Here is a 25,380-nt window from a genome sequence, read left to right as displayed (position 1 = left end):
GCGGAGCTGCCCCGCGGCTCGTCGGGGTCCGTCACCGGCGCGCTGCCCGCCCGGGGGGGGCGGGGTACGCGGCTGAACAGCGCGGGGGGGCGCGGGCCGGCTCCCGCTCCGCAGCCGGCTCTCGGCGCGCCCGGCGGGTTGCCCGCGGCGGGGAGAAGCGGGGCTGCCGGCGGCGGGCCCGGCCCCCTCCCGCGCGGGGGCGGGCGTGCTGCCCTCCTCGGAAACGGGCCGGCGCCGAACCGGCCCGGTCCTCGGGGGCCAGGCTGGCAACGAGCGTTCCCGCGGGGAGGGGCGTGAGGGAGGGGGCGGCCGGCGGGGCGCGGCGGCGGAACCGGCGCGGGCAGCCCGGGCGCGGAGGCGGCGTGGTCGCGGCTGGCCCCGGCCTCCGCCGCTCGGCGGTAACCGCCCGCGGCCGGACTGCAGCGGGAGCGCGGCACGCCGCTTCCCCCGCCCCTCCGGCGGAGCGAACCACTGCGGCTCGCCGAGGAGGTGAGGCACCTGTCACCCGCCGGTGGCGGCGGCGGGCGGCCCCGCAGCGGGTGGTGGCGGCGGCTGGGGGCGCGTCCCGCGGCGGGGGCGCGGCGGCCGCGCCGTGGCGGAGGGGCGGGCGGCGGGCGGGAGCACGGATGCGGCGGGGCGCGGCGGTTCTCCTCCCCCGCGCTGCCGCCGCGGGTGTGCGCGCGGAGCCGTGTCGGTGCCCCAGCCGCCGCCGCCGCCGCCTGCAATGGCGTTGAGGCGCCGCGGCGGTTGCTGCCTCCTGTCAGGCGGGCGGCGGCAGCGGCCGTTCTCCACAGAGGCGCCGAGCCGCCGCGGGCCGGAGGAGGAGCGCGGGCAGCGCTGAGGCGGGAGGCCGGGGGAAGCCCGCCGCGGCACTCGGCTGGGTAAGGCGGCGTGCACGCTCGGTGGGAGAGGCGCCGGGCTCCGCGGGGGAGCAGCAGCCCTGTCACCGGGCTTTTGTTTCCCGGGCCCGGCCGCGCGGGGGCGGCGGGCGCCTGCCCGGGCTTTGCCCCGCCGCAAGGTGCCGCCGCCCGGGGCCCCGCTTCTTCAGCCCGCCGGCGCGCGCGCGGCCGCCCGAGGAGCAGCCGCCGCAGGGGCTCCGGCGCTGCCCGTGCGGGTGAAGTTTATCGCCTTCTGCGGGAGCGGCGGGTCTCCCCGGGAGCCGCTGCCGCTGTGGCCTTTTCGGTGGCCCGTGGCGCTCGGCGCCCCCTGCGCGGGGGCGGGCGGGCTTCCCCGCGCTGCTGCGGGCACCGCGTGTGGCGGCGGCCCCGGCGCGGCGGGGCGCGGGCTGGCGGAGCGGGGCCGGGCGGGAAGGGAGGGGGCTCTGGCCCTCGGTGGACCCCGTGCTGCCCGCCGGGAGCGGCCGGGGGGCTCCGCCGCTCCGTCACGGCGGCCCCTGCGAGCCCCGCGGGCCGGGCGTGGGAGCGGATCCAGCTCCCGGCTCCGTTTCTGCAGCTCCTCCTTAGCACCTGGGAGAGCCTGGAGGTGTCTAAAACCGCTGCCCATGGCAAGGGGCAACTTTCTCTGTCTGGGTTTCACTTTCTTCACCGTGTCAGCTGAGGATGTTAACTTCGGGTGCAGTTCTTCTGATTCCCTCGAGCTGCTTTTTAATTTGGCTTTCTGAGTGCATTATGTTTGATGGTATTTCTGCCATTATGCCTCTCTGAGAGAGCAGGGGTTGGCTTGCAATGCTTCAGGGAAGCAGAACCATCATGTTTGTTTGCATGGGTTACTTTGTAGTTAGATGTAAGTAACTCGGAGGTTTGATTTTGGGGATTTTTTTTAAAATTACATTTTTTAGAAAAGCTCAATAGCGCAGAAGTAGTGTTATTTTTCATGTCCCATTGCCTTTCCTTTGCCTGCATGTTTGTGGCATGATACAGTACTTTGTGAGCAGTAAGATGCAATAATCCTTTCTTTCACGATGGAATGATATTAAAGATCTCAAATTATGCAATGATTGATTTGAAAAAGTTTGTAATGAAGCATTTGTATGTGTCTGTGCAATGTTAAGTTGTGGGTTTTAGGCTGTTTTTTGTTAACATATCAAATAATGGTAAATGCAAATTGTGGCTTAGATTTAAAGAACTACAAGTGCCTGACATGATTCAGAAAACCCTCCTTTCTATTGCAGGTTAAATCAGCCGTTGTTCTTGTGAGTCCTCGTTTGTGCTGCTTTGTCAGAATTGACCGCATGTGTCGAGGTATTTGCCTCCAGATCTTCTGTCAGGTATGGGCCTGCTGAAGGGCAGTGCCCCCTGAGAAAAACACTCCTCACGCAGAATCTCAGCTGTGACAGACTGCTGAGATTGGTACTGCAGAAACTATGTAAGCTGGTTTTGCGCTCCTGGAGTAAACATGATGAAAACGGAGTCTTCAGGTGAAAGATCAACCCTCCGAAGTGCCTCTCCTCACAGGAATGCTTACAGAACTGAGTTCCAGGCACTGAAAAGCACCTTTGACAAACCGAAATCAGATGGAGACCAAAAAGCGAAAGAGGAAGGAGAGGCCTCGCAGAGCAGGGGAAGGAAATATGGCTCAAATGTCAATAGGATTAAGAATTTATTTATGCAGATGGGCATGGAGCCCACTGAAAGTGCTGGAGTTACCCCTAAAACCAGGGGGAAGGGTGGCCCTCCATCACCTCAAAGACGTATTAGGCCCAAAGAATTTGTAGAAAAAGCAGATGGTTCAATTGTAAAACTGGAATCGTCAGTCTCAGAAAGGATTAGTAGATTTGATACTATTCATGATGGTCCTTCCTATTCCAAGTTTTCTGAAACTCGGAAGATGTTTGAGCGAAATGCTCATGAAACTGGATATTCCAATCGCTATTCCCCAAAGAAAGAGAAAGTCATTTCCAATGAGCTTCCGGATGAGTGGTGCAGCTCTAAGTCTCACAGAGGCAGTACCGATTCACTGGACAGTCTTAGCCCCAGGACAGAGACTGTCTCTCCAACTGTGAGTCAGCTCAGTGCAGTTTTTGAAAACACTGACTCACACAATGTAATTGTCGCAGAAAAGTCAGAAAACGCTGAAGAGTACTCTGTAACTGGTCACTATCCACTAAACCTTTCGTCTACTGTTGCAAATATCTCCTCCCCAGCTGCAAACCTTGAGGGTTTCAGTCCTTTAAAAGAGGCCAGCACCTGGTCTCCCCCAGCCAAACAGAGTACAGGCGTGATGTCTGTTGAGAACTCTCAGCAGAATAGCACGTCTTCAACACCAAGACACAAGGTGTCCACAGGCACTTCGGCAGGTTCAAAAACAACTGAAGAAAAGAAGAGTACAGAGGCGAGTGCTGATTCTCTTGAGGGCTCTGCAGCAAGTCAACAGGATTTGGTCAACGTGCTTGACAGTGAAAGATCTGTGGACAGCTGTGCTAGGAGTAAGTCAAAAACAGAGACAGAAGTTTTGTTGCAACAAAAGGAACAGTCGGAACATGCAGAGTGTATCTTTGATAGACCCGAAGCTGGAGAATTACCAAGAAATGTAGCTTCGGGTGGTGATTTTGCCACAGATGCTGTTTCAGATGCTACTGAGTCCCACTATGATGAGGCAGGTGAAAAAGAAGTGCATGAAGATGTGAATAGTTTTCAGAGTTCCCATGTGTACATGCAGTCTGACTACAATGTGTATCGTGTACGATCAAGATATAATTCTGACTGGGGAGAGACAGGTACAGAACAGGATGATCAGGATGACAGTGATGAAAATAACTGTTATGAACCTGATATGGAATATTCTGAAATTAATGGATTGCCAGATGAAGATGAAATCCCAGCCAACAGAAAAATACAGTTTAGCCGTGCTCCAATTAAGGTAAAGTTTCCTACATTCTTTTCCTGCAGTTTGGTTCATTTTCAAATACAACTTCATATTTGAAGTTGATTTTGACAGCTGATCTCAGCTCTGAAAAGATTGCAGAGGATCTTTGGATACACATTTTTATTACAGTCAACCGGTGAGTGTAATCTTAAACGAAGTAAGGAAGCTGAGCTCTGATGAGCTTGTGTCATTTTCTAGACTACTTGATGACTGACTAAACCAGCATAAATTGAGAATGACAGCTGGGTTTGTGAAATCTGAGAGTTTTAATATACATATTTTGATATATATGACTGAACTGTAATCACACAGTGAAATGTGGAAGTGGGTATTTGGTGGCCTTGGTGCTGCTTGTTCTGGTGGGTTTTTTTCATTTGAAATCACAGCTTCTTTAGATTGAGTGGCTTTTCAGCTCTCATCAGATGTTCTTTAAAGTCCTTGTCTTTAAACACTGTGTCATGAAGTACAATGTGATTCTGTCTCACTAGTAGAGGACTGTTAATATTCTGCATCTGAATTACTATCATCTTTTCTGGTAACATTGTCACTTTTAAAAAACTTGAATACGTTAATATATGTATATCTAGTGTACCTCAGTGCTATGGAAAGGCAGAAGTTAGTTGATTGAAATATCTAATGAGGAGTGGGTTTCTTGCAGAATTTTTTTTGCTTTGTTTCTAAGTACCTTGAAATTACAACTAAGAATGTTGTTTCAAGTATTTTCAGTTCAGGAAGGAATAACTAGTTGTGTTTTGTTGTACCGGCTTTTCTCTGCTGAGTCTCAGGGTTAAATATATATGTATCTTACTTCCAAGTTGTTTTTAGTGCACGTGGTCGCAAATGGACAATTCAAAAACATCATCATTTTTCCAGAAATGGCTCTTGAAACAGCCATCTATCATGGAATACTTGAAATCTAAACATTTTAAAATTAAAAATATGTAATTGAAATAGACTGTATTTTCATTATGTGAGTTTAGCAATGAAAATTACTAAAACAACAGAAGTTTTACTATCAAATTTGAAGTCATGTGTTAGAAAGTCTGCATTTACACCACCTATGGTTCAAGTTAGGTTAAGATGTATACTTGTATTAGGTATTTTTCATATGAATGTAGTCGTCAAGTTTTCACATCTGTTTTGGGGGGTGGAGGGAGGAGAACAGCCTTGTGGTGTTTATGCTTTGAAAATACCATTTCTTTACACTGAAACAAAATACTCCAAGCCAAGGTAATAGATTTCTTTGTTTTGTTTTGTTAGTATTTTATTCAGGCTTGCATCATGGACCAAAAATTCTAACAGTGTTTGTACTCCCTCTAAATTAGTCCTGTAATTAAACTCACTGGTTTTCTTCAATTTTTTTTGGAGATAAAGCAGAGAAAACTTTTATTACAAAGGTTTATGAAAGTTGTTTCCCCCACCACCTTCCTCCTCATGCTATACCAACAGGCAAGATGATGTTTTGTCTTCTGAAATATCTACCAATTACATGCAGGTTTGTTTTATCATATTTGCTATGGTCCCAACAGATAAGAATCCAGAAAGTAACTCCACTGATTTTATTCTTGAGATGGCTTGATTTTTCTGTTCTTTCTGTTTTGAAAGAGCGAACAGTGACATTCTTACTTCAGCATACTGCTGTTGTCTGATTCATGCTGTCACGCCAAGTGTATAAGAGTATTTTTTCAATTATTTAGTTTAAAAAAATTCTTTTCTTCTCAAGCTTTTCATGCTATGTTCATTTCAGATTACATACTATCAAGTAATAATAACAGTCCATCAGGAAAATGCTCTAAAAGTCATTTGTGTAAATAATAGAGTACATTTGTCATGGCTTTAAGCGTAAAGCACTCTTAACAAGCTTATCCAAAATAAAAGAACCTTTGCTTTAATTATTTTAGCATCTTTATTGTAGATAGGAAGAATACAGTAAAAGCTGCATTGTGAGAGAACAATGTAGGAGGGATTGGGAGGTTTGGGAGATCCCCTGATTATTGTCCCGGGTGCCTCCAGTGCATACAATCTCTTAGTCATGTGGGGAAACAGAAGTGAGACCACGTGGAAGGCTTCCACTAGGATGAAGAAGTGCAGCGAAAGTTGTGGAAAATTAAAAGCTGCTTCTCGAGCCTTCTTCCCTTTTCTCCGCAGTGCTCTGTAATTCCCCTCAGCAGTGTTAAGCAGCATAAGCCCGGGCAGGCTGCCAGTGGCATCAGGTCACTGCCCGGCCATGCTGCCACGGGCAGGAACCTGGGAGGAGCGGCTGGAGAATCCCCTGTGGGTCCTCAGTGGCTCGCGAATCTGGGCTCCTGCGCCTGCCTCTCTGACAGTGCTGCCAATTCAGCATGCTGCTAGGAGGTTGTGAGCTGGCTCTGGCAAGTGGTTTCTGCCCAGCAGATAGGTATCCAGGAGCAGTGCAGAGGGCAAGGGGGACTTGGGTTCTGTCCCCTCACACAGTGCTAGCAGATGAACTTTGCTGATTGTTCCCTGTACCCGTCCATTACGTGGGAATGATGCTTGCTAGCTGAATGAACGACAACTATTTTAAGAATTTTTCTGTTCTGGGCGATCTTGTATGTTAGTGGGCATAACTGATTTCATTAATACTTTCCTGAATGTCATCTCATGCATAATGTCGCTGAGAGAGAGGAATATATAAAGCAATGTAGGTGTATTTTCTGAACCGTTGGAAACTGATTTGTCTATTAAAATGAAGTAATTTGTACTTAACTATTCTGTTAGATAGTAGTGTGAAAAGTCCAACCCAAACTCCAGATGTTTATTGCTGATTTCACAGTACCATACCTCCACTCTCCTCTACAGGTGAGCTCTGAAATAATTACCAAAATTGGCATTTGAAAGTGTAACCTGTGAAATGGATGGGTAGTTACTGCCATGAAGTTGTTACTTGAAGGTCTCAACAGGTTTAGGTAAACATCTTGGAACTATTTTTCCAAGAGCTTTTTTCAGGTAGATGTGTAAGAAGTAAATGAGTGCAGAGACTGAATAACAAAGGTTATTTCGCTTACCACCAAGGGGAATCCTTTTCTGTCTCTTTAGGGGAAATGCAGTGGAGGATGTGAAGTAATGAAATATAGGCAGAAGGATGAATAAATAAAACTGTATTCATCAAACTGATAAAGATTGAATTCTGCTCATCTCCCAAGCAGGAAGAAGACCCAGTTAGTGAGAAACTTCCTATAAAGGGAAAGACCCAAGTCAATGGGTGCAGGAAATTCCACTCTGTTACAGTCTGTAATTTCGCTATCACAAATCCCATGTTCCATGGGCCATTTACTCTGCTCTAGGATTATGGGATATGTTTGCTGATCTCGTCTCTGTTGGAAGTCTTTTCAGGAATAGGTGACTGCCCAGGGGCCATTGCAGGCTTGGAGTGTTTCTAGGTATTTGGAGGGTGGCATCGCTGGCGTGAGCAGTTATGCATGTCTGTGGGAGCTTAAGTTAGCTTGGCATCATTCAATAAAAAATAGCCTAAAAGAGCCCGAGAGCTGGTGCAGTTAGTGACAGTGGGCATGGGTGCATTGCTAAATAAGGGATGTGCATGTTGATATAGCAGTTGATAGGAGTGTTTATATAGCGATACACAGGCCTTTATCAGCAACACGGGCCTGTTCTTGTGTTGAGTTATTGTGTTTCTGCTCGGGGATAGAACTGAAACTCTCCAAGGCAAGCATAAGAGGTGAAAATATTAAGTAAATATGATGAGGAAAAAAAATACCCTGGTTTTTCTAGGGGTACTTTTCTATTGAAAAAGCAGAAAATCTGTGATTTATTGGCTTTTTGTTGAGTTTTGCAGGTTTTTGTCAGAGTTGGGTTATATGCTGCTTTCTAAACGCTGTGGCCTAATTGGACAAAGTTAGCAGCAACTGGTGTCTCCTGGTGTGCTCAGCCTTCTGCTCCGCCGACTTGGCCCTAACTGGTGAAGGAGTTAGAGAAGGTTGGGTAGTAAGTGATCAGACTGTATGGTAGACAGCACATAACTTGTGGTGCAGTGAGGGGTGTTAGCCTAAGCTCCTGCTGCAGCTTTCAGGGTTCCATAAAGCTTCCGGGGATGCAGTGGTGGTAAAGGGATCTCTCTGTAGACCTTTCTGAGTTTTGGTGTGGGTGGGAGAAAGGGTAAGAAGAATGGAAGGGATATAGCAAATGGCCCTTCTATGCTTTAGCTAATTCCATACGAAGGGATTATGATCACTAGTGCCTGCGCCTCATATGTTCTTCCTCTCTTTTCATTGTGCAGCACAACTGAATCTTAGACCCACAATACTGCAGTTTCCCAGTTATTTTTTGTTCAAACGGTGTTCAGGAATTGGAATTTGTGCTTCTCCGCCCCGCCCCCCCCCCCCCCCTTTTTTTTTAAAGTGAGCCTTTGAAGAGGTTTTACAAGTGCTGTGACTGTAGTTTTATGTAAAATATAAATACTGTTTGTATTTAATGGTTGTTTTGAGATTTCTTAGGAACTGTATGGTGATTTTTCTTACTAAAAATCAGTTCAAGGAGCAAATCTTTATTTTAGTTCAGTCACTAAAATGTTTTTGGGAATGTAAATAGTGAAGAGAGAATCTGAAACTGTCTGACACTAATTACTGTGGAAATTTCTACTCTCTAAAATATTATTCTTTGGTAAGCATCAAAATAAAGTATTTTGTAACTATAGTTTATAAAAATATGTAAGTTAATAAAGTATGCTGGAAACATTTTCAAGTTTTAGTGTTGAAAAAGGAACTTTTTCTTTGCCTGAATCAACATTTAGTAGGCATTTACCTGTTGTTGTTAAAATGTTGATGAACTATTTTGGATCATAGAAGTCATAAGTGAAGGTTTCCCATCCAGAAGCACTCTACAGTCCCTGGCTCCAGAATTGCCACCACTGCTATTCACGTTTTAGTTCAGAGAACACAGAGTTGGATTTAGATGACCTCCAGATCTCCCTTCCAACCTCATTGAGACTATGATTCTGTAAATAAAGTAGTCCCAGTGGGTGTTAGGATACTTGTTGAAGGTAGATGTGGAAGACAGGACTTGCAGAAAAATCCTCAGGCTATATTAGATTTAAAATGATTATAGAATCTGAGAAATTCATCTACTTTTGAATGGATTGATTAAGAAACCTTACAGGTAAAGAAAGATGTATAGCTTCCTTCTGAAATCACGGAAAAAATGTTTTCCTTTCCTTAAATTTGGTACTCTACTCTAGCTCCTGTGTCTGTGCTTTTTTTTTACAAAAGTATAGTGGTTTTGACTAAAGCATGAAACTAGGTATTAAGTAGGCTTAGGCTTTGTCTTCTGCAGTGTAGAATAAATCACTGAAATTTTATGCTGGTGTTTGAATTCTGTAAAATGGGAAGCAAGTTGATAATTAATTCCATTAATCTTGACTTGTGAAGTATATACCAAGCTATAGCTTGGGTAGCTTGAAATGCGTGTATTCTGCTGCATAAAATGACCTTATACTTTTTTCCAGTATTGTGAAGTATGGGAAATTCTGCAGACTTAAGTAGTAATTAAATGTGTTGTACTACAAGGATTATGATGCTAACTTCGATTATTTGTGAAAGTTAATGATGTAAAACCAGTTCTTTGTTCTGCTGGTACGTTTCTGGGACCTGGTCTTTTATTTCAGTTACATTTGTTATTAAAGATCTTGTTATGAAAGACAGAACCTTTTATATACATTTGTCAGGGAAAGGAGTGAAAAGTAAATGTTAGGGATTCAAAGACTGGATACTCTCAGATAAAGAAAAATAGTGAAGGAATAAAGCATTCCATAACAAGTTGCTGTCTTGATAATTAAAAGGTCAGACTGTTCTACGTGGTTATCTTGTACCTGAAATGTATTACTGAGTTGGACTTGTATACTTTCATTTGATGAGTCTTTCATACACAGTAATTTTGGGTGCAGAAGGGTTTTCTTGTGTTAAGTTTACATGAAATTATTGGAATACAGTAAATGGAATAAAGTTATTTGCCTGCCGCACTATGCTGTGGAGACTTAACTCTTGTATAGGTCATAATTTCACTACTAATTCTAGGGGCCAGTTATTCCTGGATGCAATGCTCACACACAATTATTGAACTGAGAAGAAATAATGTTGCTTTAAACTGGGTTCTGTAAGCACTGAGGACGTTCTAGAAGAGCTAGTTGTGTAAACTGAGTTTGGATTTAATAATTGGCATCAGAGGTTTACGCAGTTTAAATTGAAAGAGGTTTCCAGTTAAAATTTTTGAATTTCAAAAATGCAGACTGAGAAACTGTAGGGAAATGGTTTGATATTAGTTGAACCAAAGAGCAAAGGAAGTTAACGGTGGGGTTCCTGGAACCTCTTTGATTCAGAATTACAAAAAATTGTGTAGGACTCGCGTCCCAGGAAGAAGCAGAATACACAAGTAGAATAATTGCTAATCAGAAGAAAAGCCAGCTGAAGAGAGTATCAGAAGCTAGCCAGGAACTTACAAGGAGTGGCAAAAGCGGTTGTTCAAAAAACAAAGACTGTCATAGAGTTCAGAAGTTTTAAGCATGAATAAGATGTTGCCAGAAGTCATGCTGAGTTTGACCTTGAAAAGGAAAATAATCCAAGTAGTAAAAAGCTGTTTAGCCGTTAAAAATGAAACAAGAAAGGAAGCTGGGCGTTATGCAGTGAGCATGGGATGATAGCTCTGCTCGTAACCTCCAGTTTAGATTAATATTTTTGCCTTCATTTTTGGTGCGGTTGGTCATGTTGAACATGGAATTAGGCTTTAGAATGAAATAAATGTATGTGGGTGGAAACTCTTACAGTGGAATTTCTTACAGTGAAATGAAGATGAAACCTAGAAGATTCTAGTGGTCAGGTGAAAGAAGTTGTATTTTAGAAAGTCCTGTAGCAAACCTTTCAAAACAAACAGAACACTATCAAAATAGAGATGGTCTTTAACTGCAGAAGAGCAAATGCAGTAGCTGTTGTTCAGAAAGTAGAGAAGAGGTGATTCTGGCAGCTTGGAAATTATTAATATCTTTTTTTTTTTTTTCCTGTAGCAAAGCAATACAAAAAGACTTCAAAAAGAATCAAAGGCAGAGAGACAAATGGAAAAGTGGAATACATGTAAATGGATTTATGAGAGGTAGCATATGTCAGATTAAATTAGTGTCTGCCTTTGATAAGATAGAAGACCTTGTTAAAAATTTCACAAGTTCTGCCTCAGAAAGTCAGAGCATGCTAGTGACACTTGCTTTTGATGGAAAGTGGAGAAGCCTTATCATTGCATAGGATTACAGTAAAATACAGTTGTCTGGGAGGACTTGCGTAGTGGGAATAGGTTTATGAGCTAAGAAGTTTCATGGTATACTAGTCACTTATTTGTAGGGGACACCAGCAACAGAGAGCGCCACTCTGACTTGCTTGTACAGAATGACAGCAGTAACACGTGGTGCAATGCAGCTATGAGGAAGGGAAGTGGCATTCTAGATACACGAAGGAAAATATTTTGGTAGCAGTAGGGAATTGTGTGTGTCATTTTATAACTCTCTTAAGGAGACTTCATCTGGAACATGTCTGGTGCATTCTGCATTCTGCAGGAAGAGCTGCAGCAGCTTGCCAGTGCTGTCGTTTTCTTGGTTAATTCTATCATAAAACAGGGGGCTGAAGAAATTTATCTTGCTCAGTGAGGGACAACAAAGCCCGAAAAAACATATTTGCATCTCAGGTATATTCATAAAGAAAAACCACCTGAAGGCTAAGGAGCAGTGTTTCACTTTTAAGGTGGAATTGAGCATTTTCCAACTAAGATAAAAGAAATCTAACAGCAGGCACTCTTTTCTTGTGTTCCTAGTAGACTGCTGTATTGTCTATCAATGTCTATTAATTCTGTTCAGGGTTGGAATTTCCTTCAGCACTGTTGAACTTGCAGGCCACAAATAAAATATTAAATAGTACCTGACATTTCTGTAATTAAGTGGTACAAAGCAATAGCCGTTATTCTGTGATGTCCTTTTTTATACAGAGAGTATACTGATGAGAGCAGAAGCTAATTTTACTCACTAGAGTTGGTTCAAGAGACCTGTCAGATCACTCAGATATTTCCATATGATAAACTCAGTGGAAGGTGTGAATGCAGAATTTATCTCTGAGACTCGTTTGCCTTGCATTATTACACATGCAGCTGCACTTCTTAGTCTATGCACATCTGTAACTTTTTATGTTCCTCTCTGCAGTTTCCATCTGCCTTAGTATTCAGTGTAATCTCAAGGGCATAAAATGCTGGTTTGTGTTGAAGGGGTGTCTTTTAATATTCAGACTACACTGCATTTAGACCTAAGACCTTTTATTTGATAAAATACCCGTATTTCAAATTTACTATTCACATCATTTCTTTAAAAGAAATAAACTATAAAGGCTTTTAAAAGTCATGCTATCAACTGCTAATTCATCTACGTCATGGCCTTTATGATAAAAAAAATCTAAGGGTTTATCTAGCTTGTAATTGTCTTTACAACTTTCTAGAGCTTGCAGTCATCTTTAAGATGGACTCTGACATATTTAGATTCTGTAGATTTGTAGGTTCTGACATATTTAAATATTTACCTGTTAGCTCTGCCTTCTTAGAAGCCCAAAGATACCTGTTCATTAATGTCAGCTTGTGCGGTTGTCCAGTAGATTTTTATTGTGCCTGATCTGCTTGAACAGAATACTCAAAATATTTTAATACTGTAGTTTTTCACAAGGGCTAGTCACAGAGTACTCATGAATGTAGACATTTAGAGCTCTTTTACAAAGCTGGTAATTTAGAAGTGTGGCAAAGTGCACTAATGTAAATGAGACTGTTTCACTATGGTGTTTGGGAGCATGACACTACTGGCCCATGTCGGTCTTTATTCCTCTTTGCCCAGCCTCCTCCTTTGAAGTAGTTGGTCAGTTTTATCTCCCCTCTATGGATCTGATAGGCTGACTAAAAACTGTCACCCTGGTGTTTTGCACACTTTTTTTGTGTTGATATTTGGGATGGGGTGGTGGTGGTGTGGTGGTGTCTTTCCTTCCCCCTTTCCCCCCTTCTCTCTGTTTGGCCAGTAAAGCAATTTTAAACCTTAACAGCTGTAGATCCAGAATAACTGCTAAGACTTACTGTGGTTTACTACGAGTGCATGACGTGGTCATTACCAGTAAGCCTTGACAATAAATAGGGGAAGTTATGCTTGACCAACCCCTTAACCTTCCACAGTGAAATGACTGGCTTGATATATGAGGGGAGACAATGGGTCTTGTCTACATTCACTTCAGTAAGGCTTTTGAAATTTTCATAGAGAAACTGATGAAATTGGGGCTGGATGAGCAGAGAGGGAGGTGGATTGAAAACTGGCTGAACAGACAAGTGGGCAGACAGGAATGTTGTGAAATTCAACATGAAGTGCAGAGTCCTGCACCTGGGGAGGAAAAGCCCAGTATATGCTGGGAAGCAACTTTGCAGAAGAGTACCCGGGGTCCTGAAGAACACCAAGCAGAACATGAGCCAGTGATGTGCCCTTGTAGCAAGGAATGCTAATGGTATCCTGGCCTGCATTAGGAGGCAGGAGTGTTGCCAAGCCGGTTGAGGGAGGTGATTCTTCTGCTCTGCTCAGTGCTGATGAGGGCCGCCCCTGGAGTTCTGGCTTCTGTTCTGGGCTCTCCAGTATAAGAGACTGGAGGGAGTCCAGTGAAGGCCCCTGAGGGTGATGACAGGTCTGCAGCATCTCTCCTATGAGGAAAGGCTGAGGGAGCTGGGACTGTTTAGTCTAGAGAAGAGAAGGCTCAGGCGTGATCTTGTTAATGTATAGAAATACCTGAAGGGAAGGTGCAAAGAAAATGGAGCCAGGCTCGCTCTGGTGGTGCCCAGTGACAGAACCAGAGTCAACGGGCACCAACTGAAATACAGGAGGTTCCCTCTGAACGTCAGGAAGCACTTTTTCCGTGTGAGAGTGACGGGGCAGGGGCATAGGTTGCCCAGAGGGATTTTGGAAACTGCATCCAAGGAGATATGCAAACGCCATCTGGACAAGGTCCTGAGCAACAAGTTCTACGTGGCCCTGCTTGAGCAGGGGTGTTAGACCAGATGACCTCTGGAGGTCCCTTCCCACCTCAGGCATCCTGTGGTTCTGTGGCTTCATTTAAATCAGAAAAAAAAAATATTTCCTGATAGTGAACATTGGCAAAGGAAGCAGCTAAATTGCATCCAAGGCAAATTATTTTAATTTTATTAATTTGTAAAATATACTAAGTGACCTCTCATTTATCACATTACAAGAGTGCATGGTTTTGCAAATTCAGAGGTGGTGCAGCAGCTCCAGTAGGTTCTCCCTGATTGTAATAGTTAATGTTGTTTAAATATATATGAGTATCTTAACAAGAGCTCATTGAATGCAGTTTGAATTTTTACCTGTAATTACAGATAGTTTAGTTTAAGGATTGATAGTAGCCTTCTAATCTTTCCTGTTAATGGGAACCTAAACCCACCACTGTCAATCAAAGTAGCTATCTAAGGATTTTAAGGGTTTTTCTGGACATAGTTTGTTGCATTATAGCATGAGCAGATTGACTTAATCATAAAGTAACACTAACAACGCAAAAAAATGTTTTGGGAAATATTAATAGTTAATTTCTCCTCTTAATCATAAATATTTAAAAACAGCCTGTAAAACAACAACAGAAAACAACTCTTGAGGAGTGGTGTTCATTTGCAGCAGAGGCAAAGCCCACTAACATTTTGCATAGTAGTAGCAGAAATTTGTATGAATCTTTGTGGTTGTTGCTATTTGGCAGCTGGGTAAGTCTTGGTTGGAATGAACGTGAGCTGAGCACTTGGTTGAGGCCGAATACTTTACAAAGTTATGGTCATACTAGTAAATAATTCCACACTGTGCTGTACACCTTCAATGCAATCTTAAAATTATTCCTTTTGTAAAAGGCACCAAGCTGCTAACATTGGCCAGTTTATCTATGAAATCCTTCTGATAATAATGGAGAGAGGCATTTTGCTGTTTTCATAAAGCTCAAGAACTCCCAGAAGACAGGGCAACGTATGGCTGAAAATGACCAACAGCGATTTATAAAACATGAGAGAGATTAGTGGGAAGTTTTCTTGAGTAGCACTTTGAATAAAGAGATTAAAACTGAAAGATAGTGAGTAGTATAAAGGAAATCATTCTCTCCTTCATCTTAGAAGTGGATCTGTTAAAGCAAGCCTCTTGTGTCCATATATGATTTACGTTACTTATTTTATTGTTCTAGTCCAGAGGGTCACTAGTGTCTCTAAGGCCTGGAGAACCGCTGTAGTTAATCCACGCCATTAAGAACTGCACATTTGTGAGCTCCAGAATAGCTGCATTTAGCTTCCAGCAGCACAGCAATGAGAACCACGAGGGCTTGGCTGGGGTGGTCGCGCGGTGGGTGTCTCCTACCCCAGCTGGGTGATGGGGTGGGTGCACAGGCTGAGTTGGAGCCTCATCAGCACCCAGCACCCTGCCCAGACTGGATCCTGCCCCAGTTTTTGTAAGCCAATGCAGCTGGTAGACAGTAGCGCTGCACTTCCAGCATTTCGGACTCAGAGAAGCTGTAGGGCACGTTTGTGGCCTTCTATTTTTAAGCTAACTACTTACCACAGCATCAGTAGTCATGCAGTATAACATTATCCAACATATGCACTTGAACCCTTTCTTCACCATCTTGCCTTAATTGACTTCCTGATGTTATGTGAACATTGTAGTTTGCCTCATAGATTTTTAATGTAAAAAAAAACCCGTGGTTTGGGGTTGTTGTCTTCCCCCTCACCTCCCCCCCCACCCCCCAGTTGATTCTGGACCCTTCCCAGGCTGCAGTTAGTTTTGTTGACGTCCTTGGACATAATTTCCTTTTATATGCTCAGTTTTCTTGTTTGCTAGGGCTACATAATTGACATTCTGCATTACCTTAAAAGAAAAGCTTCTCTTTTAATTGTCAGTTTATGAATTTTTGTCAGTTTCACATGGAGCATATTTATGACTCAAAGACTGAAGAATTTACTGTGATGCTTTTTTTCTCGCTGAGTTTATTTTGTTACACCATTATATGTGGATTTTGTTTATTGTGGTTTATCGTTTGTAGTAAGTAAATAATATGTGAAATGCAGAGCTTCATATCCACAGAGGCTCTGTAAATGCTGTTCATTCCCTGGTGGCTGTTGTTCTTGCCACAGGTCTTTCTATCTGTTACCACTCTTTGCTTTTGAGAGCTTGCTGCTTCATTGTGTGCAACAACAAAATTGATGTGTGCTGTGTGTTCCATCGCAGTTTTCCTTAAAACTGTGGCTGATACCTCAGAGGAGAGGAAGCATCTTCTCTGAGCCATGTTGCGTGGGGTATCTGCTTCACCTGGCAAATTTACAGGCAGATCTGCTGCCACCCTTTTTTAGAAGATACACTTGTACATGTAGAGAAGTAAGAATTGAAAGAACAAGCTAATTTGTTTATGCAGCTACTTGGCTAATAAAATATTGTAGTGGTAATTCATGAAAAGGCTTTGAAAGAGAAATTTTTGTCTTAAAACCTCTGTAATTTATTCTTACTTGGTAACATAAAGCTCACAAGGGTGTGGGGCTTGCTTTAGCCGCAAGAATTTCTGCAGTGCAAGGTAAACCTGCCAGGAGGGTGTAGCGGAAATATCTGTTAAGGGTAAGAATGGCATGGCTTCTCTCTGGTATAAGGTTATTTTTTGCTCCTTTTAAACAAGAGTGGTACTATAGTCATGAAATACTAGATCAAATTCTTTGTCTTTTATTAGCACTGGAATTCCAAGATACAACATCATTTGGTGCCTTGCTGAATAATAGTTGTCTTTTAATGACCGGTTTGTATTACTTTGAAAATGAAGGTCAAAATTGTATCTTTTGTCTCACTACCTGAAAAAACAACCACCAGCAGTAGAAGAAAAGGAGGACTGTCCCTCCACCCCCTTTTCAGACCTCAGATTTGGTTAAGTTCCTACAGTGGAAAAAAAAAAGTAATTGTAGAATGAATTACATTTTAAATATCTCAGTTTGAATCAACTGCTTCTGCTAATATACTTATCCATATATTTTGTGCAGACATCACTGTTACCATCAGAAATAATGTATTTTTGGGACTCCCTGACATAGTGTGGCTCTTTGTCATGCTATTGTCATGAACTTGATCAGTAAATTAGCTTAGTAGTACTGATAGCAGATTTCCAGGAGTTGCATGACTGGCTCTGATGCAGTTCACTGAGCTTGCATGCAAGAATTCCTGATAGCACATGATGAGGTATCAAACTGAACTATACTCTCGTATAGTATGCAAACTATACTGTGCAAGATTGGCAGATGACAGTGCTGGAAACCGTCATTACAGCACCACTGAGTCACACGTCAGCTTCTGCACCATTTGGTTAGCACATAGGGAACAGAAAATAAGGTATCAGCATGCACTGATAATAGGGCAGCTGGACAGAAACGATGGTGGCAATGACCTGAAGAAGCACACAGATATTAATTTTTCTGCTCTTACGCCACATTTGGCAGTACTGAATAGAGTGGGCATCAGGAGAGCTGCAAAACTGACAGGCAGCACTTCCTTTTCTCATGGATGTGTGGCAGCAAGTAAACTCAAAAGAAACAAATGTGAATGGAGAATTTTGGAACATACAAAACTTGAGAGTGGTGTAATATAGCAAAATAAGGTGGCACTAAATGTTAACAATCTTGTCAAATTGAGATGACTTAGGGGAATTTTTCTTAAAGAAGCATAATTATGACCGTTAAAAGCTGAGGGGGAGCCTCTACTTGAATTGCCAGTACGCTCGCCACCTGTGCTAAAAGCCTAGCTGTGAGATTGTAGGGTATTTTTTAGCTATGATCATAACGATATCCATGTCATGGAATAGAGTGCTTTCAGCTGGGTTTTTCTTGGTATTACCGCAGCTCTGTTGAAGTTTAATGTGCGTCTGTCTGCGGAACTGCTTCAGTGACTTAACAGTGTTTTACCTATTTTACAGTCTCACCTTACTGATGCAGTAATTTGTACTGCAAAGACACTTAGTTTCACATCATAGTTAAGGAAAAACATATAGCTTCGTCTACAGTCTGCTGTAAGGGAAAGGTTCAACAACTAATCAGCTAAAGACAGCAAAACAAACAAACAAACAAAAGGGACACTACAGCAAACTATCCCTGATGAAAAAACAAAATCTGAAAATTGTGGGGAGGACTGGCCTTTACTTTTCGCTCTGTTTTCCCAAAGCAACCAGCCCTGGGAATTGCAATCTGTTGTGCAAGGAGCGTAAAACAGCATGCTGAACATGTAGTCCGCTGTCTAATTATAGTAAGTACTGGTGGGATGTTCCCTTCATCCAGTTACAAGCATTTTGTCAGATAACGTCTACTTCAGGTAGATCTTGTAATGAAACCATGAACTGATGCTTTGCTGGAAACAGTTTCAATATCTGGTAGTATTCAAAGAAATGCAAAGCTACTTTGATAAGAAAGCAAAGTGCCTAGTATAACTAAAAAAAATTATATATCCTGCATTTTTGGGTGACTTGATAACAAATGGCATCAGTTTCATGAAAGGTAGTATAGTGCCTTCAGTTGAAAGCAGTTCTTGAGTTTAATTACTAGTTGATGAGTCTCCTTTGTGTGATCCCATCACAACTCTGTAAGCTAATCAAGGAGATGCTCAGAAAACCTTTGCTACTGCTTAATGGGATTTCTTACTTACTGATCTTTGAGTGCATGTACATCATCTTATGAAGGCTGGCAGCTTTTTCAAGTGTGTTGTGAATCTGCAATCAAATTTTATAAAAAAACGTTGCCTTGTCCATGCAGTTAATAAAAGCTTGGAGAAAGGATAACCGTCTTTGGAACAGGTGCTTAGGAAGGGGGCTTGGAACTCCGGTCATTTTCTAGGAGAGCATCTACTTAACATTACGCTGTAGCTTACAGTGTGTGTTCTTTCACTCTTTCTGTTGAAATGGGACCAAAAGAATGGTCTATACGGAAAGAATTTGCAAGTCCTAGCACTGGAAAGAACACCAGGGCAAATATGATTGTGTAGCTTAATATTTAGACCGTTCCCCTTCGGTACAGAGGGCGGCTTTGGGATCTGAGATGTGCTGAAAAACTCATTAAAATGAAATAGATAAGGAGCTATTAGAATTAAAAAGAGGTTCTTTGACTTAAAGGGAATTGAATGTTAACTCCCACATAGTGGGCAAGTGTTATAACCACTTGGCCTTTTATATCCAGTGCACTACTGTCATCTCGTCCTCTCCTGGACAGGCCTTCATGAAGAGAGTTAAATTTTTGCTGGTTTTTTTGATCAAATGTGACAGTCCCTGCCTTCAGGAGGCAGTTGTAAACTTTGATCCCTGAGTAAAGGGAGGCATCTGTTTGCACCTCTTACTAGGGTTGTAGGCTGGAAGAAGTAGTCAGATAGACTGCAGTACTTAATAGATCAATTCTTGACTCTAGACAGGGCCTTGGTCGATGATTGTGCTTGCTTTGTGGAGTACTACCCAAAACACAGCTTCATTTCCCTTTGGGTTTTGTGGGAGTACTCAGCTCCAGACTTTTAATTTAGTCAGCACATAAATGTTGTGTTTTTCTTTGACTAACCAATTAGGCCATAAATACTTTACTGGATTGTAGTCCCCAGTTAGTGATAATAAATGGTATTTGTTTCTCAAACTAGACTCCTCTTCTGGATGCTTTTTGATCCTGTTTTCTTCAGTCACAGTATCAGTTAAAACCTGAATTTGTTTTTAGGTTCTCTCTCCCATTACGCTATTTGAAAGTGATGGCTGGGAGGTGACAAAGCCTAACATTTGGCTTCACTACTCTGAAGTAATTTGAATGTGGATCATTCCCCAAGGGGGGAAAAAAAGATAAATAAAACATCAATGAATAAAGAAGCTAGAATAATTTTAAAACCAGGGTATGCTTTCTTATGTCTTGAAGCTGCCCTGGTTTTGATACACAGTCAGGGCCTTATCGAGGTATTCACTTAGTGGCTAGAATGTCTCTTTGTCTGCATAATGAATATAAAAAAGCCCAACAGATAATGTAGTAGGGAGAGAAACAGATGATGAAATAATGCTCAGTTATGCAGCTGGGATTAGTGGAAGAGAGAGGAGTAGAACTGAGACCTTCAAATTTTAATAGAAAATAAAAATTGTAAAATTTTAATAACTGCTTTTGGGGTATCTTGTGATAATGATGAATCGGTGTCATAACATTACAGTTCAGAAGGAAAACATTTGTTGTTTATGATGTGTGCTCACTGACCTACAGGTAAATAATGAACAGGTGAAATCTGGGGAAAGAGCCAGGAGCTGCAGTGTTGGAGTGCTTGTCTCTTGCCTGCACTGCTACTCAAATTTTGGTTTGAGAGAACTTCTGCACTGTCTTCAACATCTCCAAAACATACCTCATGCGTTGTCATAGCTCTTTACTAACTGTGAAACCAGTTCTCAGAAATTATAAAAAGATGGGTAATATACTGTGGACAGAATCGTACCTCACATGGAACTCTGGCTGACAAGAGTGGGTTGGTTGTCAATGGTATCTTCAGCAGAACTGAAACTGAAATTAATATAGAGGAAGTAAAAGAAATGGCTTCAGCCAGTGCTTTGAGTTCCTAGTGTTTTTATGATAGTCCTGACTTTCTTCTCTGTAACAGTCCAATGTGACTTGATACTTGTTTGAAAATATTATCTGTCAGGGATGTAATTATATGCTTGGCCAATAGAAGCTGGTAACAATTTACAATTCCCAGAATCTGTACTCCTTTCCTTTGTATAATGGTATACAATGGCTATGTTTAGGAACCAAAAGAGATTTACTGGGGGGACGGGACATGGGACTGTCATGGGGAATATGTGTATATATTGCTGCAGGCAGCAATATAAATTAGGTGTACCTGAATTTAGATTAAACAAGATGGGTTGGTACAAAAAGCAGTCTACTTGTAGCTGTTTCGTTCTCAATAAAAGACTAATTTACTTTGCAGTATAGTCATATACTTTGTCTTATTTTATGTGTTAGATGAAATAAGCCAAGCAAGTTCTCCTTACTGAGCCTGCCTGTCCAAACACTAATAGCTGATGGATGGATATTGAATTTTCTAACAAACAATTATATGGTCCTCCCAACATGATACTGTGAACTCATTTGATGCTTTCACAGAATTCTATTTATGGTAATTCAAGGATGTAGTTTAGAAAGCTTCCAATTAGAAGACAAAATTCCTTTCATGATCGAATTGAGTATCTAGGATCCTGTAGGCAACTAAATAAACGTCTGTTCTCCATGTACCAGAAGATGCAGGCGCAGACTTCTGGTAAGCTTTTTTTCAGGACACAGCATTTGAAGAATGAGAGGTTTTTCTTTTGTAGTTGAAGGGGATGGCTGATTCATCTTTATGTCATTCCTAAGAGGCAGCTGTAGGTTGTTTTATGTCTTTTACAGATGTGGCCTTTTTTTCTTTTTCCTGTGGTGGTTTAAAACATGTTTACACAGCAAGTACAGTGACTTTTCCTGTGTCAACCTGCGGCTGAAAAGTGCTGGGAAGCTTGATGCAGAGATGTTAAGCTAGCAAAACTATTGCAGCCCATGGAACTGCTCTCTAGACTCCCAATTTTTTAAGTACCTTACAGGGTAATAAGACCTAGGGGGGAGGTTGTGCTACAATGCCACAGACTTTGATTTGGGGTTTTTGTTTCTATTTTGCTAAATTGTGGGCAGATGTAGAAGGACAGTAGCTTCCTGTTGTGAGACACCTCCCCCCAGTGCAATAAATTCTCCTTAGCCAAGCTAAAAGTTTGTGGTTTCGTGGTGGTTGGCGGTTGTTTTTTTTTCTCTCTGTGGATATCTTAAGGAAATATATTCCTTATTGTGTTCTTTGAGTTATTTTTGGAGTCATTATATAACGTGGAGGACTTTGTGTTTAAATCTGCACAAGATATTTTTGCCGTTATGTGGGGTTATCTTGCTGCTGTATCAAACTTTTCTCTGGTACTGCAAATTAAGAAATTAGTACATAAGAAGCATGCAACAGCATATGAGAATTTTGTGTGATTTAGGACTATTTGCATGGAGCGCAAAGCTGTGCAAAGGTATTTCAGTTTATATTCTTACAGAAGTTCCCTGAATTTTTGCAGTAGGTGATGGTGTTTCTAGTCGAGAAGCAGCTTACAGGATTGAGCTCTGAGAAGTATTTCAGATATTAAGAGCTGGTCTTTTCAAAAGCTTTCAGAAATGCTATTTGGAGCACTGAAAAAGAGAACTAACATAGTTTCCCACAGTATAGAGTAACAAAAGCGAATCCATTGCATATAATATGCCATGGTGATGTACTTAAAATAAATAAAATGAGCTACCCAATTTAGGCCCTGGTACAAAGACAGACTTTGACCCTCACGTGCCCGCAGTGTTGTGGCCCTGGGCCCTGGTTGCATGTCAGAGGTTCTGCCCCATCTGGGAAGCAGCAGATGCTTGGCCACAACTCATCACATTTTCCAGAATCCCCTCTCCCAGCACCGTGGAAGAATAGTCTCTCCTCCCTCCGCTACCAGTGGCAGCAGACTGGGAGGAACTTTCCTGTTTTGCATACAAAACCATCTTTTTTTTCAGACTGCCTGTGTGTGTGTCTTCAGTTAAAAACCTAATCAACAAACTTACATTGTGTTTTGCCGTGATTTCAAATTGTAGTCTGGATTGATATTGCAAATTGATATATATTGTGCAATTTGTGCAGGAGGAAAAAGCAAACAACACCTAGAAGGCACTGTCTAAGGGCCAGCTATTTTTATTTCTCTGTTAAGTTTTAATTTGCTCTAAATGGTGGGTTTTCTTTGTGGCTTGAGCACTCGCACCTTCTATTTCGCACAATTTATTTGCTGAATCATGGCATGCAAATAAAAAATTGCAAATGTCAAGTACTGTATTTAGTGGTACTTAAGTCTGCACATATGAATTATATATGAATAAGCAGAATGTTTTGATGGATTGTTATCTAACTGTATTTCTAGAGATTGCGCCACTTAAAGCTCTAAAACCTGGACAAAACCTCATCAGGCTTCAGAAGTTCAGTTTTGTTGAGCTCACCTATTTTCAGCAGCATTTTTAGTGGAACTTAACTGGAGACCTGTGAAGGCCTAAAACTCGTACTTCAGCCTCTTCAATCTGTTGTTTCAAACACTTTTCTGATTTCCTGTTGCTGCCAGGATCTGTGTCCCTATTTACTGGACCCGATAGCCATGCAGCAGTAACTTGCGGGAGGTAGTTTGGGTTGTGTGAGCGCTGAAGGGCTTGGTCTCCTGCCGGTGCTTGTGGTGTTCGGTAAGAAGTACCATCTCTGGCTCCACGTCAGGTTTTCAGGCACCGTTCACGAATTTGCAGTTTAAACACTAGAAACACTGTTCTAAATAATCCTATTATACTTTGTGTAAAAAAAGTAAATCTTTGGCTTATCTGAACAGCTACAGTTCAGCAACTTATCTTGTATTTCCGCATAGTACCTTCTAAATTTTTTGTTACTTATCACCCTGATGACTTCCCCATGGTTAGTCCAGTTACCTTGGAAACCAGTTTACCCACACATACAATCTCTGAATTGGTGAGATAATATATACTGCTTGAAAATCAATTTGAAGAAAGCCTTTTCCTGTCTTAATTGAAGAATGTTAATCTCTTTGGTCCAGAAGTATCAGAATTTCGGAGGGTTTTTTTTTTTAGGTGCAAGTAAAATGTGCTCATTTTTCATTTTATTCTTTGAAAGCACGGCAAAGAGGATTAACCTTATCATATATTTTTGAAAAAAATCTAAATATCCCTTACAACCAACTGGTTGCAAATAAAAAATATGGAGAAGCACAAAGCTGTTTACTAATGGTTGAGGCTGCCTTATGCAATTGTTGAATAAGTGTAGCAGCAGAATTTAACCGACTAATGATAGTTCAGAAATGTCTGCTTGTACAGTTGGGGCACAGCTGCTGCACAGAGTTTGCACACTGCTGCGAATGGGAGTTTGGTTCTGCCCCAACGCTGGTGAGGAGCCCTGCCTGTCACTCTTGCTTTGATAGCCACATCAGATCAGGCTGCCTTGGAACAGCCTATCTTGAGAGTGGTATTTTTCTTGTCTACAGTGAGAAAGGAAACAAAACCAACAAAAAGATACTACTTTTTTTTCCCCTTTAGCTTTTCCTTTAGTTTTCACTCTATACTTACTGGTCTTGTGTTCATCTCCACACTATTACGATTTCATTTTTTAACTTGCATAACAAACGAACACTGGAAGTTGTCTCCAGTTTTGTGGGCACAACATAGAAACATGGATGTTTTTCACTATCTTGTGGCAGTTTATTTTAATGATATCAAGATCTATTAGACTATTTTTTCAGATTTTATCTGAGACATGGAAGTTGAATAACATTATTCTGAAAATCAGAATAATATTTTATTTTCAATGTAAACTTATTTGTCTGTTATTTCTGGGGACCTTTAGTGAAAATTAAACTATTGGTAGGAGGAAGCTCTGTCTCCCACCAGACTTCATTTTGGTGTCAGGCTTTCTAAATAGAACTATCTATGCTTTTATCTTCCAGTGTATTTGAAATGATGCTTTTTGACAGCTTATGTGTGTGGAAAAATCATACATTGTGTGACACGAATTGTTTTTTAAAAGTAATTAGCCAATTTTAAGCATATGCTGAATTGTGGTAAAAACTATCTTATTTGCAGTGGTACAACAAATAGTTGATCTGCTGTTTTCTCATTCATGTTTTTTTCAGTATGGTCATCTGCTTCTCACTCTTTTTGACACATTCAGGTCATCAAAGCATTTCCTGAGGGTGATCAGGACTTTCATACATTGTTAGATATGTTTATTCCAGAATTCAAGTAACAAAGTTTCATGATGAAAATTTATCTAGAATCAGAGTTTCGAGAATATTTAATAGGATTTTTTTTTCCCCATAAGCTTTATCAAGTTTACAAACTGCTTAATTGGGAGGAAAAACATCCTTATAAAAAGGATTTATACACTTAGCTGGAAAGAAATGTGGTTTTTCTTGTTTGATTAGTCTACTTATGGTTACCCTCTAAGATTCTAATAATTAGAGACCAAAGATTTGGGGATAGGATTTAAGAGAGAATTTTGTTATGGTTCACAGAAAATCTCTTGAAAAATTAAAATGTTGATGGAAAGCGTGTGTAGAATCTCTTGTGAGGAATCACTTCTTATTTTTTCCCTATTTCTGTGGGAGAAAATGTGTGTGAATTGCATGATTTGTACTACTTTGTTACTTGGAAAAAACCCAGGATGCCTGAAATCAGGAGGAAACATGCTATAGACTGAAATGATAGATTCTCAGTTGGTGCAAATTTACGCTAAGGCAGATTAAACTGTGTTAATTTTTATCTGCTAAAGTCCTGATTACAGATGTGATACTTTCCAGTGTTTTAAAAGGATTTAAAATAAACATGAAGGTCGTCAGGAGTGGTCAGCATGGATTCACCAGGGGGAAGTCATGCTTTACCAACCTG

At 41.8% G+C, this 25,380-nt stretch overlaps 1 protein-coding gene across 7 annotated transcripts in view; it reads left to right on the top strand.

The window, feature by feature from the left end:
• Positions 1-334: 334 nt before the first annotated feature.
• Positions 335-25,380, top strand: part of PPP1R9A (protein phosphatase 1 regulatory subunit 9A) — a 146,354-nt gene continuing 121,308 nt past the window's right edge. For 4 of the 7 annotated variants that reach the window (XM_055803602.1, XM_055803601.1, XM_055803600.1 and 1 more), the window contains exons 1-2: positions 620-881; positions 2,132-3,819. In XM_055803602.1, the coding sequence (XP_055659577.1) occupies positions 2,356-3,819 (1,464 nt within the window). In that variant the 5' untranslated portion in view covers positions 620-881; positions 2,132-2,355. Of the gene's footprint in view, positions 490-619; positions 882-1,091; positions 1,115-2,131; positions 3,820-25,380 lie in introns of those variants that run through there. The other 3 variants (XM_055803598.1, XM_055803603.1, XM_055803599.1) reach the window with 3 other exon arrangements.

Source organism: Falco peregrinus, chromosome 5 (assembly GCF_023634155.1).
Source record: "Falco peregrinus isolate bFalPer1 chromosome 5, bFalPer1.pri, whole genome shotgun sequence".
In the NCBI taxonomy this organism is placed as follows: domain Eukaryota; kingdom Metazoa; phylum Chordata; class Aves; order Falconiformes; family Falconidae; genus Falco; species Falco peregrinus.
The sequence above is the reverse complement of the archived record's forward strand: the minus strand, read 5'-3'. Positions and strand labels throughout refer to the sequence as shown.